The 12,641-nt window shown below is 40.8% G+C and overlaps 2 protein-coding genes across 2 annotated transcripts in view; both read left to right on the plus strand.

Moving 5' to 3' along the window:
• The first annotated feature begins 54 nt into the window (after nucleotides 1-54).
• On the plus strand, nucleotides 55-6,569 carry LOC117519091 (cytochrome c oxidase assembly factor 7). Its single transcript, XM_034180392.1, has 3 exons — nucleotides 55-248; nucleotides 334-474; nucleotides 5,981-6,569. The coding sequence occupies exons 1-3, from the start codon at nucleotides 143-145 to the stop codon at nucleotides 6,424-6,426; spliced, it is 693 nt and encodes a 230-aa protein (XP_034036283.1). The 5' UTR covers nucleotides 55-142; the 3' UTR covers nucleotides 6,427-6,569.
• A 3,040-nt stretch (nucleotides 6,570-9,609) lies between these two features.
• Nucleotides 9,610-12,641, plus strand: part of ralgps2 (Ral GEF with PH domain and SH3 binding motif 2) — a 286,105-nt gene continuing 283,073 nt past the window's right edge. The window contains exon 1 of the mRNA XM_034180398.1: nucleotides 9,610-9,754. The gene's annotated coding sequence lies outside the window, so the exon portion shown is untranslated. The remainder of the gene's footprint in view (nucleotides 9,755-12,641) is intronic.

Here is a 12,641-nt window from a genome sequence, read left to right on the forward strand (position 1 = left end):
GTTGTATTTTTATGATACAGTAGGTGGCGGTATGCACCAAAATTTATGGTAGTGAAATTTGTCCAAAAAAACCCACAAAGAAGAACTGCAAACTCTACAGGAAGGTCGTTAATAGCTTTTAGCACATGTAGCTAACAGAAAAATGGCTGGACTCATAAACTTTGAAGATGAAAATGAAGTGAAACAGTTTTTGGATAATTTGGCTGTGGAATACAGTTTCCAGTGCTACAGTGAGAAGGATCCTGAAGGTAAAAGTGCTGCAGTGGCTTCTGCTTTTCCTCTTACTCAAAGATAAAACACTTTGCTTTAACCTCTGACTTTTTTTGGCATCAGGATGCTACAGGCTCGCTGACTACATGGATTCAGTCAAGAGAAACTTTGAATCAGCAGCACAAATATTCAGATACAACTGTGAAACAAACGGACATGGAGACAGCTGCTATAAACTGGGGTCTTATCATTTGGTAGGAAGAGGTAGGAGACACCGTGACATATACTCAACAAAAATATAAACGCAACACTTTTGGTTTTGCTCCCATTTTGTATGAGATGAACTCAAAGATCTAAAACTTTTTCCACATACACAATATCACCATTTCCCTCAAATATTGTTCACAAACCAGTCTAAATCTGTGATAGTGAGCACTTCTCCTTTGCTGAGATAATCCATCCCACCTCACAGGTGTGTCATACCAAGATGCTGATTAGACACCATGATTAGTGCACAGGTGTGCCTTAGACTGTCCACAATAAAAGGCCACTCTGAAAGGTGCAGTTTTGTTTTATTGGGGGGGGATACCAGTCAGTATCTGGTGTGACCACCATTTGCCTCATGCAGTGCAACACATCTCCTTCGCATCATCCGTGAAGAGAACACCTCTCCAACGTGCCAAACGCCAGCGAATGTGAGCATTTGCCCACTCAAGTCGGTAACGACGACGAACTGGAGTCAGGTCGAGACCCCGATGAGGACGACTAGCATGCAGATGAGCTTCCCTGAGATGGTTTCTGACAGTTTGTGCAGAAATTCTTTGGTTATGCAAACCAATTGTTTCAGCAGCTGTCCGAATGGCTGGTCTCAGATGATCTTGGAGGTGAACATGCTGGATGTGGAGGTCCTGGGCTGGTGTGGTTACACGTGGTCTGCGGTTGTGAGGCTGGTTGGATGTACTGCCAAATTCTCTGAAACGACTTTGGAGACGGCTTATGGTAGAGAAATGAACATTCAATACACGAGCAACAACTCTGGTTGACATTCCTGCTGTCAGCATGCCAATTGCACGCTCCCTCAAATCTTGCGACATCTGTGGCATTGTGCTGTGTGATAAAACTGCACCTTTCAGAGTGGCCTTTTATTGTGGACAGTCTAAGGCACACCTGTGCACTAATCATGGTGTCTAATCAGCATCTTGATATGGCACACCTGTGAGGTGGGATGGATTATCTCAGCAAAGGAGAAGTGCTCACTATCACAGATTTAGACTGGTTTGTGAACAATATTTGAGAGAAATGGTGATATTGTGTATGTGGAAAAAGTTTTAGATCTTTGAGTTCATCTCATACAAAATGGGAGCAAAACCAAAAGTGTTGCGTTTATATTTTTGTTGAGTGTATATAAATCGTAAATGGACTGCATTTATATTGCGCTTTTCCATCTGCATCAGACGCCCAATACACACCGGGAGCAACGAGGGGATTAAGGACCTTGCCCAAGGGCCCTGAGTGATTTTTCCGGTCAGGCTGGGATTTGAACTGAGGAGCCTCTGGTCTCAAGCCCAACACTTAACCACTAGACCATCACCTCCCCTATGGGATATCTGCCGAGTCCGATACCAGAGCTCTGTTTGCTTTAATATTATTATTATCATTATTGTTGATTTTATATGATGATACGTATTTTGTATCCCCAGTTATACAGCTTTACGATGAAGTGGTATAGAGGAGGATTTTCTTAAAAAGAAGACCAGAAAGTTCAACTACAATTTGCCAGAACGTACATCTACGATGCAAGCCTAGATTTGATGTTTGGGTGAAAGAATTCAGTACTTTTATTTATTGCTGAGTCAGTGGCTGAAGTTTCATCTCTTCAACATCAGATGGCAGCCCCGCCCTGAGTACATGTACAGTTTTCAGGGTGGAGTGCATTTCTGCATTTCCAAAATGCAACAAGAAACCACCAAAAAAATAAATAACATTATCTAAATTTACTCATATTTGGAGTCAGCCTGGGTAAATTGTCAGACCCTGGCTCCTTTAGTTTTTCTACTCCCGGTTAAAAAAAACCCTCTTTATGCTGTTTAATGTCATGCTTTCACATGTTTGATTAAGTTCCCTGTATTGTAGGTCACAACAGAACTTCCGCCTCTCGGTCCAACGGCTTTGCAAACATTACACGTTGCTGTCTAGCTTTGCAGTGTTTCAAACAGACATGTCAGCGACAGTACTCTTCAGTGCTTGCCTGCTAGCTGGCTGCTAACTTTGGAAGGGATCTCCCGAATGGAGGTGGCTCTTACTTTACAACTGCGTCTCACTGCGACCCTCCTCCGTTCAGAAACACCCCCAACTCCACAGCCAGCAAGCAGAGTAGGTAGCAGCACTTGTGGAGACATTTTAGCAGAAATACAGACGTGGCTCCAGGATTGGAAAACTCCGCAGGTTGCGTTGGAAATTTCCGATCCGTGAACTTCATTGGTATTGGAAGCCGGTATTGGATCGGATCAGACTCATCCCTAGGTCAGCTAAGTAGGGAGATGCTAGTCCATGAATAATTTTTGTGGGTTAATAGCAGAACCTTAAAATCCAATCTCACAGAAACAGAAAGCCAGTGAAGAGACACGAAAATGGGTGTAATGTGGTCGAATCAGGATGGGGCGAATCTTCCCTATATTTCTCAGGTGGAAGAAAGCAGTCCTCTTAATATCTCTAACATGTAGGTCAAAGGACAACGTGGGACTTGAGGCTGTATTTGCTGCCAAAGGTGCATCAACAAAGTATTGAGCTAAGGGTGTGAATATGTATGAATGAATGAATGAATGAAAACTGTTTATTTTGAACATTTGATACAACAACAATTACAAGATAGATCAGTAAAGACAACAACAAAAAAAGTTCCTACTGTGTACCCAACATGTCCGAAAAGGGGTAGGGTGAAGCATCAGCTTATTTATCCCTACCCCTTCTTCCCCACAACCAGTAATACCCTTTGCCACATATACACATAGATTCCTACACACCTAAACCGATATCAATATATATATATATATACATACACATACATATATGTATGTATGTACATGTGATTTCTTCGTTTTTTTTTTATTTTTAATTGCAAAATAAAAAAAAAAACTTTCATGTTGTCATTAGGTGGTACTGTGAGTATAATTTTGATTGAAAAATGAATTTTCTCAATTTTGGAATAAAGCTGTAACATAAAATGTGGAAAAAGTGAAGCTCTGTGAATACTTTCTGGATGCTATGGATCGATCAGTTGGCATTTATTTCTGATAATATTTTAAAATATTTACTTACCAATGGTAAGCAAGTGGTGCCAGTAATTATGACTAGGACAGTACACGTTATTTGTTTGTATACGTCAGTAAGTTATCTACAGGGAATATGTTGGAAGAATATTCTCTCCCCCCTTAATCAAACACCTTTGAAACTATCGTGGAAAAGAATAAACAAAACAAAACCTTTCTGTCCTTCTCATACAAGCATGTTAGCACACCAGAAATGTCAAGAAATGAAAAGGGTATCACTTAATATCATATATACATATAAAACAATATAAACAAATGAAAGACAGTTATCACATACACCTCTGGGATCACACGGACAATAAAGTTATACTGGCAACGTGCCTGTCTTATTCATCAGTTTTGATTCTGAATCCTATACGTTCTGTTCTTGGCTGCACTTCTGATAATTTCAAAAGAAAAGCTTCCATAAAATCACTGAGTGTGTCAATTTTTTTAATCAGTTATTTTTTTCAATGTACCACTTTTTTACAAAATATTTTTTATGGCTGCATCAACTCACAGTTATCAATTTATGACAAACACCAAATAAAAAAATCTCAGTGAAAAACTTTCTGAGACAGTTACAGATTTTGTTGAAGGAAAATGTATCTAATTTAGGCTGGATTCTCCCATGTGCCTTCTGGTAAACTGAAATTTCACATCTTTTTAAAGATATTATTCTCTGTGCCACTCCAGCATGAATCTGTATAACTGATGATGTAACAGACAGAAGTTGCACTGTGCAGTCTCTCCAGTCACAGCCATGTAAGCCTGGACCTCATTTAGAGTAGTCATCAATGCCTTGGTGGCTCTCCTCACTCGTCTCTTTCTTGCCTGGTCACTGAGTTTTTGAGCATTGACCTGCTACAGACAGACTTAACATACACTGTGAAACTGTTTGTATTTCTTAGTGATTGATGGAAATTCAGTCCAAACCATATTCAGTGACTTGGAAATGTTTACATAGCCATCCCCTGATTTGTTTAAAGAAAAATAGCTGTAAATGTGTTGTCCAGGGGGCCAATTCTGTTATTGCGCAGTCAGCTAATGCCTTTTGTTAAAAGCAGATAACTGATACAACATTAATACCTAACTCTTAGATGTGTTTTAGGTAGGTTATCATCTATAAACAGGGCTCGACCGTAATGTCACTGTTACAACAGTTTATGCAGTAGCGTGTATCAACAAAGCTACGCTAGCCACAGCGCTTGAAGTTGATGTGAAGGAGGCACATTTGAATTTGGCTACATCAAATTTGAAGACCCATCCATGACTACCTTCACCTGATAATTGTTGTTGGCACATACTAAATAGCAAACTAGTTCCACAGCTTGTGACTGTAAAACTTGTCCAGGCCCATTGTGTGGCGCTGACACTGTGCGGCGGTCAGGACAGCAGCTGGCAGAGGTGTGTACTCAGCACTGTGTGTGTAGAAGATGACGGCTGTTTTGCACCAGGGCCTGTGGATGTGCTCATTCAACTTGATCCAAGAACCTGACAATGAAGAAGAGTATTAAAGACATTAAACATGATTAACTGTTAGAATTTTAGTGTATTACATCGTAGGATACCTGAATGCCTTTCTGAAAAGTACCACCTGATATATGCATAGATTTAATTACTCTTAAGAATATGTACATAAATACAATATGTGTGTATGTGTGTGTTATTGATAAATCCACAATCCACATATGATAGTAGGAAGTTAACCTGTTAATTTCACTTGATCACTGCATATTGAAAACCTAAATCTGGTGGATCTGTCTGTTTCTAAGAACCAGCATTTAAATTCAACATAACGTGGTTCATAGAAATGCTATCAATTCTTCTAAATGTTTGTTTAATGCTTCTTTAATTAACTTGTGTGCTTTAAGTACCAAATTCCATTATAATATTCAAATATAATGTATTGCATCCTGTGTTAAACTGCTTGATTTTGACTGCATTGTGCAGAATTGGTATTTGGAGTAACAAGACCCATGTTAGTCATCTGATGTAAATTTCAGTGACTGACACCCCAGTCTGTTTTCTAAGGGCCCCTTTCATTTTAACAAATGTGATTTTGAAGGCAGTTTCCCGAGTTGATCCTCGTACTGTTACACCAAAGGACGCCCATGCATGCATTGCAGCCTTTTGGCTTTGATATATTTGTTTAATTTGTAACATGATATGAACATTTGTTTACACAGTGAGATTAGAACATCATTTTAGAAAGTTTAATATTGAGAACCTTAAATTTTTAAAACTTGATATTGTAAATTAAAAATGTGAGAAAGCTGAAGTGCACACATTTTTGAATTCCACTTCCCCCAATGGTTATTGTTGCTGTTGTTAATTTACAGACTTGATTGTGAGATTTCATTTTCTCATCCTGAAATCATCACAGTTATTTGATGTCTTTTTTCCCCACATTAGTTGTCAAGACTCTGATTGTTGGTCAATTCTCTGAATATTTTCACCAGGTGGTGTGCCTCAGTGTCTGAAATCAGCCTATTCTTGCTTTATGCGCTCCTGCAACACTGGAGGGAAAAAGGCTAATGCTGCCTGTCATAGCATCGGTTTGTTAGCTCAGGACAAACGAGCTATGGAAGGAGGACCTGACTTTGCAGTAGCGCGGCAGTACTTTGAGAAGGCCTGCAATGGTGGCTTCGGACCTTCCTGCTTCAACCTCAGTGCCATGTACATGAAGGACCATTCCAAGGGGCTGCCGCCTGATATGACTCTGGCGTTTAAGTATGCCATGAGGGCTTGTGACCTGGGACACGTGTGGGGCTGTGCCAATGCAAGTCGCATGTACAAACTTGGTGATGGTACAGAAAAGGATGAAACTAAAGCGGAGGAGCTGAAGAATAAAGCAAAGATGTTATATGGTGTAGAGAAGGAACAGCAGCTAAAATTTGGGGATTGAATTTGACATTCTTGAAGAAATGTGTATACATGCATGCTCAGGAAAAGACCAAAGCAGTCAGTGGGTTCACATGATTTGTTAGTTCAGAAAGAAATGTGAAATTAAAAAAAAAAAAAAAAACCTTCTTTTGTATCCTGGAGAATTCATGGACCAGTTGTATTCATTGATTTCAGCCACATGGTTAATGGAATATTAAAATGCAATAAAATTATTCTAAATTCAGATATACTTTTTGTCAGGTGGATGTTTCATTTTATCTGAGCACAATATGATTTAACTGGATTATTCTGAAGAAGAGGATAAATAAGTTCCACTTTGCACAATATGACCCACAAATATTTTGGCACAAGTAGTAGTTTTTCTGTTTTCATGTCTTACACAGTATATTGGCGATTGAAAGTAAATTGTAAGAGCTCAAGATTTATAATTGAAGCTTTAATTTGAGGATATTTACATCCACATTTGGGTAAAATACAGCAATATGTGCCTTTCTCAGGAAGCGACCAAAACTAATTTAACAAGGGATCATTCAGGAAAGCGTTTAGAAATACTTTGCTAGTTATTTTTTTCCAGCCATACTTGAAGTTTGGAACTTGCTGATAAACTGGGTTGTTGCTTGTTCTCGGGGCTGTTTTGTTTCATGTGAAATGCATTGACAATTGCAGAACAACCCATTTCTTAGCCTTTTGAAAGTCTTTGTTTTCACTGAAGTGTTTCCCCAACATCCTACAACCTGATCTCGGATAAACGGTTAAAGATGTATGTGCGTGTATGTTTCGTCAACAGTATTACAGATCTGGCTGGCCACCAAGCTAACAAGAACCTCTGGCAGGCTACAAGTCTGAATGCTTATTGGATTTAAACATTCTCAGGTGATACGTATGTGTGTAATGAGGTAGGGTATGACCTTAAGTAATAGACACATCAAGGTGTGTAATAGCATCTTTACCTCAGACAAAAGAGCCAAAAAAGATTTAACATGTTGTAAATGGTACACTGGGATACAAGAAACCTGTAGCAAAGAAAAGATGCAAAAGACTTAAGGAAAGTTAATTGTGACACTATCAAGAACCCATTATCTTCTAGCACCACTGTATTCTCGAATTGCAATCTACCTGAAGGGTCCAGATAACAGGTACAGGTAAAACCTGCATCATTCCAGAAACGCAGTGCTTTTTTGCAGGACAGTGCTCTATCACATGCATCCAAGTATTTCACTGCTTGTGTAGCCAGCAAAGAACTCATAGATGACAGAATAATGACATGGCCCCCTTTCTCACCTGACTTAAATCCTACTGAGAACTTGTAGGCCCTTCTTAAATGTGAGATTTACAGTGAGGGGAAAACAGACCAGGTCAGAAGTGAACCTGGGACCTTCTCAATGTGAAGCAACAGTGTTAACTAGGGCTGTGACATATCATACCATCTATAATACTGGTATAAATTTTTATGTGATTAAAAAGTGCCATCTCGCATTATTAATAGCTGGGTTTTCATCCCAGATTAGGGGAGTAGGAAGATGACACTGGTGTGTTTGGCAAGCTGTCCGCTCTACTTTTTTCCTGGTTGTTTTAGTGCGTGTTTGTTTGGTTGGCAATGTTTCACCTCTCTTAATTCATAACATCAAGCATTATTACTCCTGAGTCATGTGCTGGAGTTTTTTGTTTGTTTGTTTGTTTGTTTTTGGTGTCATTCTGCAGAAATAAACAGGTGTTTCTCTCCCGTTTCTGTCAGCAATGCTGCTGTGTTGCTGGGGAGAGGAGAGAGACTGAGCAACAGTCTGAGGACATAAGTGCCACACTTGAGTGGAATGAGGCTTGCCTGCAAAGTCTTCCTGCGTGGAATAATATAGACAATACAACATCTAGACAAGGATGTGTCACTGGGAAAATAATCCAATTAAATACAGTAGTGATCTATAACTGGGAGCATAAATGGCCAAGTAGTATCGCAGTGCTGCCAACTGTCTCGCATTGGGCAGAACAGTAGAGGTGGGCGGATCAATCCTAATATCGATAATATCGATACCAACGCTGGTATTGATATTGAACGATCCTTGTGTAAAAAGATCGATACTCAAGCTTTTTTTCTCTCCCGCACGCACTGACTGCTGCGCACGCAGATTCATCAAAGTCTACTCCCTGTCTGTAAGAGTAGCGCTGCTCTGTGTCACACAACACGGAGCAGTGCACCCTCCCCCCTATGGTTATTTGTTGTTGCGCTGTCACGTGGCTCAGCGGCGCCAGCCAACAGCCATGCAGGTAGGCTCAGCCTGGCCTGCCCATTCAGCGCTCTCCTTGAGTCAGCCCTCAACCTCAGGAGATTTTGTTTTAAGTTGTGTTGAGTGATATTTTTTTAAACAAAAATGTTGATTGTGATAATAAAGTATTTTGTTGTCATGTACAATGTTTGGCGAAATTCTATCCTAGGTCTTTTGGATCCTTTGGATCTATGAAGCTTAAATATGACAATTTATCGTTATCGGTATTGATATCGGCGATACTGGGCATGTATTTACTTGGTATCAGATCAATACCAAAATTCCTGGTATCGCCCACCTCTGCGGAACAGTTCTGGGATTTACTCGCACATCCCACTTGGGTGTGTGTGGGATGCCCATCACTCCTGCATTTGTTCAAGTTACGTGCCGCGCCCTTGGAGCATGGCACCACATGTGGGTGTCCCACATTGGTAAGTTCAAATGTCAGGTATGGGCCATCACACTTTTCTTCTGCTTCTCCCTTGTTTTTCACTCAAGTCACCACAGAAGATGCATGTTGATTTGGAAAAGCTTTTAAGTCGGTTGCCCTTCCTGATGCAAGTCCACATTATGCAGAGAATAGGCAGGAAACCCGGATAAATGAGTAGGGTTGTGTCAGGAAGGGCATCTGACATAATAAAAAAAAGCCAACATCATCATGCAGGTCACAAGCACAATTTCCACACCACTTCAGTCAAGCCCGAGTTAATGAATCCGACTGCAGTTAAACCTGACACTTCTACAGTTCCATCAGAAGAGGGAGGTAGACTCAAACGTATTTTAGGTGGAACTCACACCATAGTTGGGCTTAGGTTATGCGAGTGCCATCTGTTTGTTTAAGACTGATTGCATTAAACACCTTGCAGATTGTCAAATGTTTATAGTTGATCAGCGGAGCGGAGCGCTTTGGAAGACGGGAAGCTCCGCCCCCTGACCATGCGCGTGCTCAACCCTCATTCAAAACAGAGCACAGCTGTTGTGAGGGTTAGCTTCAAAGTGTTAGCCGTTGGCGCTGCTCATGAGTTTACTGGATTATTCCAAGAATAAAGAAGAAAAAGGTGCACTTTGGTGAGTGTTATTTCACAGTGCAAGAGCTGTTTGTTGTCGTTTCCCTCCTCAGACGTCGAGTTAGCAAGCTAGCGTTAGGTAAATCCCCTCCAAACGGACTGGGTGTGTTTGTTTTTATGTGCGGGATGCTCCTCCATCAAAGTACCCATCAATCGATAGAGACCAGATAAAACCTTAATCTGTACCGCTGAACCTGAACTCTTTTTCTAAAGTACTATATATGTAGGTGCACGTTCAACTTAATTTCGGAGCAGTTTTATGGCGTGGATTTATAGTTGCCCCACTAAACACCACAAAGCAATTTTAAATGACGCTGATGATAAATCATGCGCTCCCTTCAAATCAAGCTAACGTAAGCTAGCGAGAATTTCAAACATGCTAATAAAGCACAGGCTTTCTTTGAGGGGCGTAGGTTCGAGAAAAGAGTGAGAAGACACAGTGGCTTATCAGTTTTGTTTTGTTTTTCTTAACTCGTCACTGTTTTTGGAGATGGGCTTGTTCTGTTAGCCCATCAGGTCTTGGTTTGTAGCCATGCCCTCTGCATTAGCTCTGTTCTGGACTGCTCGTTGGCACTCAGGCACTGAACAGGCACTGAAGTGCCAACGAGCAGTCCATGCCCTCCGAGGACACAGAAGTGAACATCTTCCCGTAGTTGGAGCACAGAATCAGAGCTGTCCTGAGCTCTGTGGCGCTCAGGGGTCTCGGAAAGGTCTGTGGAGATTCTCAATCTTCCAGGTCATGATATTTAAGTGGGTTGATAAGATAAACTTCATTGAGCCCACAGCAGGGAAAATCACTTGTTGCAGCAGCAAGAGTCGTACAGTAATGAAGAAAAATAATTTACATTAAAGAAAGGTGACTAAAGTATATTGCAATGTTTGCTGGTGGGTGCATAAACACCATTGTAAACAGATTACCTGAAAAATGGAATATAAGTGTGTATAGATATGGTTAAATTATTGCACAGATGTGCATGTAATGAAGCACAAAAGGTGGCAGGAATACATACAGTCACTTGCCCAGTTCCGGATCATTGCCGGTTCTGGATAACTGCTGTAGTATTTGCGCCACTGTTTCTCATAATCAGTGCGAATAAGCTAGTACTTGGTACCAATGGAAAGACTTATGTTTTGTCTACAAACGACCACCATCTTGACCGGATCCAGCCATCTTTGTGATCTGCAGAGGAATCAAAACATTCGATCTCCGTGCAAAGTGATCCATTTCCAGCAAATATTTGCACCACACATAATGTGGCTTCACACTTTAAGTAGAATGGCTACCCTATCCTGACTTTTTCAGCTAGATAACGTCCAAATACCCAATACAACAATACACAATAAAGGATATTCAGTTGCATTATGGCTCTGTATAGCGGGACTTTCAAAAAGTGATCCAGCACTGGGCAAATGACTGTAGTTAATAGTGCAGCAGGTGGTTATGGTGCTAAAAACATTTTGAGGTGTTATACAGTCTGACTGCAGTTAGAATGAATGACCTGAGGAGGCGTTCTGTTTTGCACAGAGTTTTCAGCAATATTTTACTGAAGGAGCTGCTTAAGGCTCTCACAGTCTCATTTAAGGGGTGAGAGGGGTTGTCCATAATTGATCTCAGTTTAGCACTCTGATGCACTGTAGTCAAATTAACTCTAGTAGAGTTAATCTATATATACAAAACTGTTAATTATGGAGACGTAACTCCTCAAAGAAACTGTTACAAAAGCATGTAAAGTTTGTAAGGATGTTGCAGTAAGGTTATAAGTTAGATTTAGCTAGGATACTAACTTGAAACACTGAAAATATGCTTTTATATAGACATGTTGTAGCTCCCCACCCCTTGTCAGTGGACTGCCACCACAAATGCACTCAGCAAGATCATTGCTGTGCACTGTGTCTGTCCTCTGTCTGATTCCAAAATTGATGTGGATAATTGTATGCTAGGTTTTCTCATGTTCCATCTGTGTCTGTGTCTGTCCTTTTCTGTATTACAATCCAAGAATTGTACATCTTTCATTCCAAGTGTGAAAGGGGCTTCTGTGACTCCAACTGTCTTATAGAGTCAACTGGACTTGTTCCAATTAAAGGTGGCTGTAAGTTGCTGAAGGACCAGGATAATTAATGTTCTTACTTTCACTTCTAAAGTGGCAGGCACCTTAGCAGTTATGTCCATTGAGCACTTTTTGTTGTTGTTTTTTTTTTTTTTCCAGCAAAGCAACATTGTGTTTAAGAGGAAGTTGTGGAAACCCTGCTGGTGGTATTGTTTTTGAGATATTTGATATGTGGTTTCTGCTATGTTGCAACCACAGCCTTGTTGAGGAGAAGTAGTGATATTAAAACATTTAACAGTGCAGTGTTGAGTACAGTTTACCCAGAAATGATGGGTGGCTGTCTGTCACAAACAGACCTCCTCCAAAACGTGCAGTACAGTCAACTGAATAGTGGCTGAAGGCCTGAAGTGTTTCGAACATGCCAGCACGGGTTTAACCACTGACAGAAGGTAACAACTGAAGTACTGTCCATCTTTGTCTCCAGTAGCCCGTGCTTGGTGATTTCTTGGTCAAGCCCCTGCCTGCATGCTGACAGGCCTCAATGTGCATTATATAATATCGTTTATACAGGGTTTTTACTTGCTCAAAATTAGACTGAAGCGATAGCCCATCAGAGGTGTGCTGATTTTTATGTGTGCTGGATGTGATGCTCCCCAGCCTCACCTGCTGTGTCCTGTGTGTCAGGAAGTTGGATACCCGCTGACAGGTGGGAGCTGGTACAGAAAAGTTGGGGGTGATGGTCTTAAACGGCGAGCTGAAGTCCACAAACAGGATCTTCACGTACATCTCTGCAGAAACCAGGTGCTGCAGGATGTAATGCAGTCCTGTGTTGACTACATC

The sequence above is a fragment of the Thalassophryne amazonica genome, chromosome 10 (genome assembly GCF_902500255.1).
Source record: "Thalassophryne amazonica chromosome 10, fThaAma1.1, whole genome shotgun sequence".
In the NCBI taxonomy this organism is placed as follows: Eukaryota; Metazoa; Chordata; class Actinopteri; order Batrachoidiformes; family Batrachoididae; genus Thalassophryne; species Thalassophryne amazonica.

Bases quoted from the DNA above. Each gene is read 5' to 3' on its own strand.
- LOC117519091 (XM_034180392.1), top strand. From the start codon at position 143: ATGGCTGGACTCATAAACTTTGAAGATGAAAATGAAGTGAAACAGTTT. The intron at 249-333 runs GTAAAAGTGCTG...TTTTGGCATCAG, and splicing joins CAGTGAGAAGGATCCTGAAG to GATGCTACAGGCTCGCTGAC. The intron at 475-5,980 runs GTAGGAGACACC...TATTTTCACCAG, and splicing joins TTATCATTTGGTAGGAAGAG to GTGGTGTGCCTCAGTGTCTG.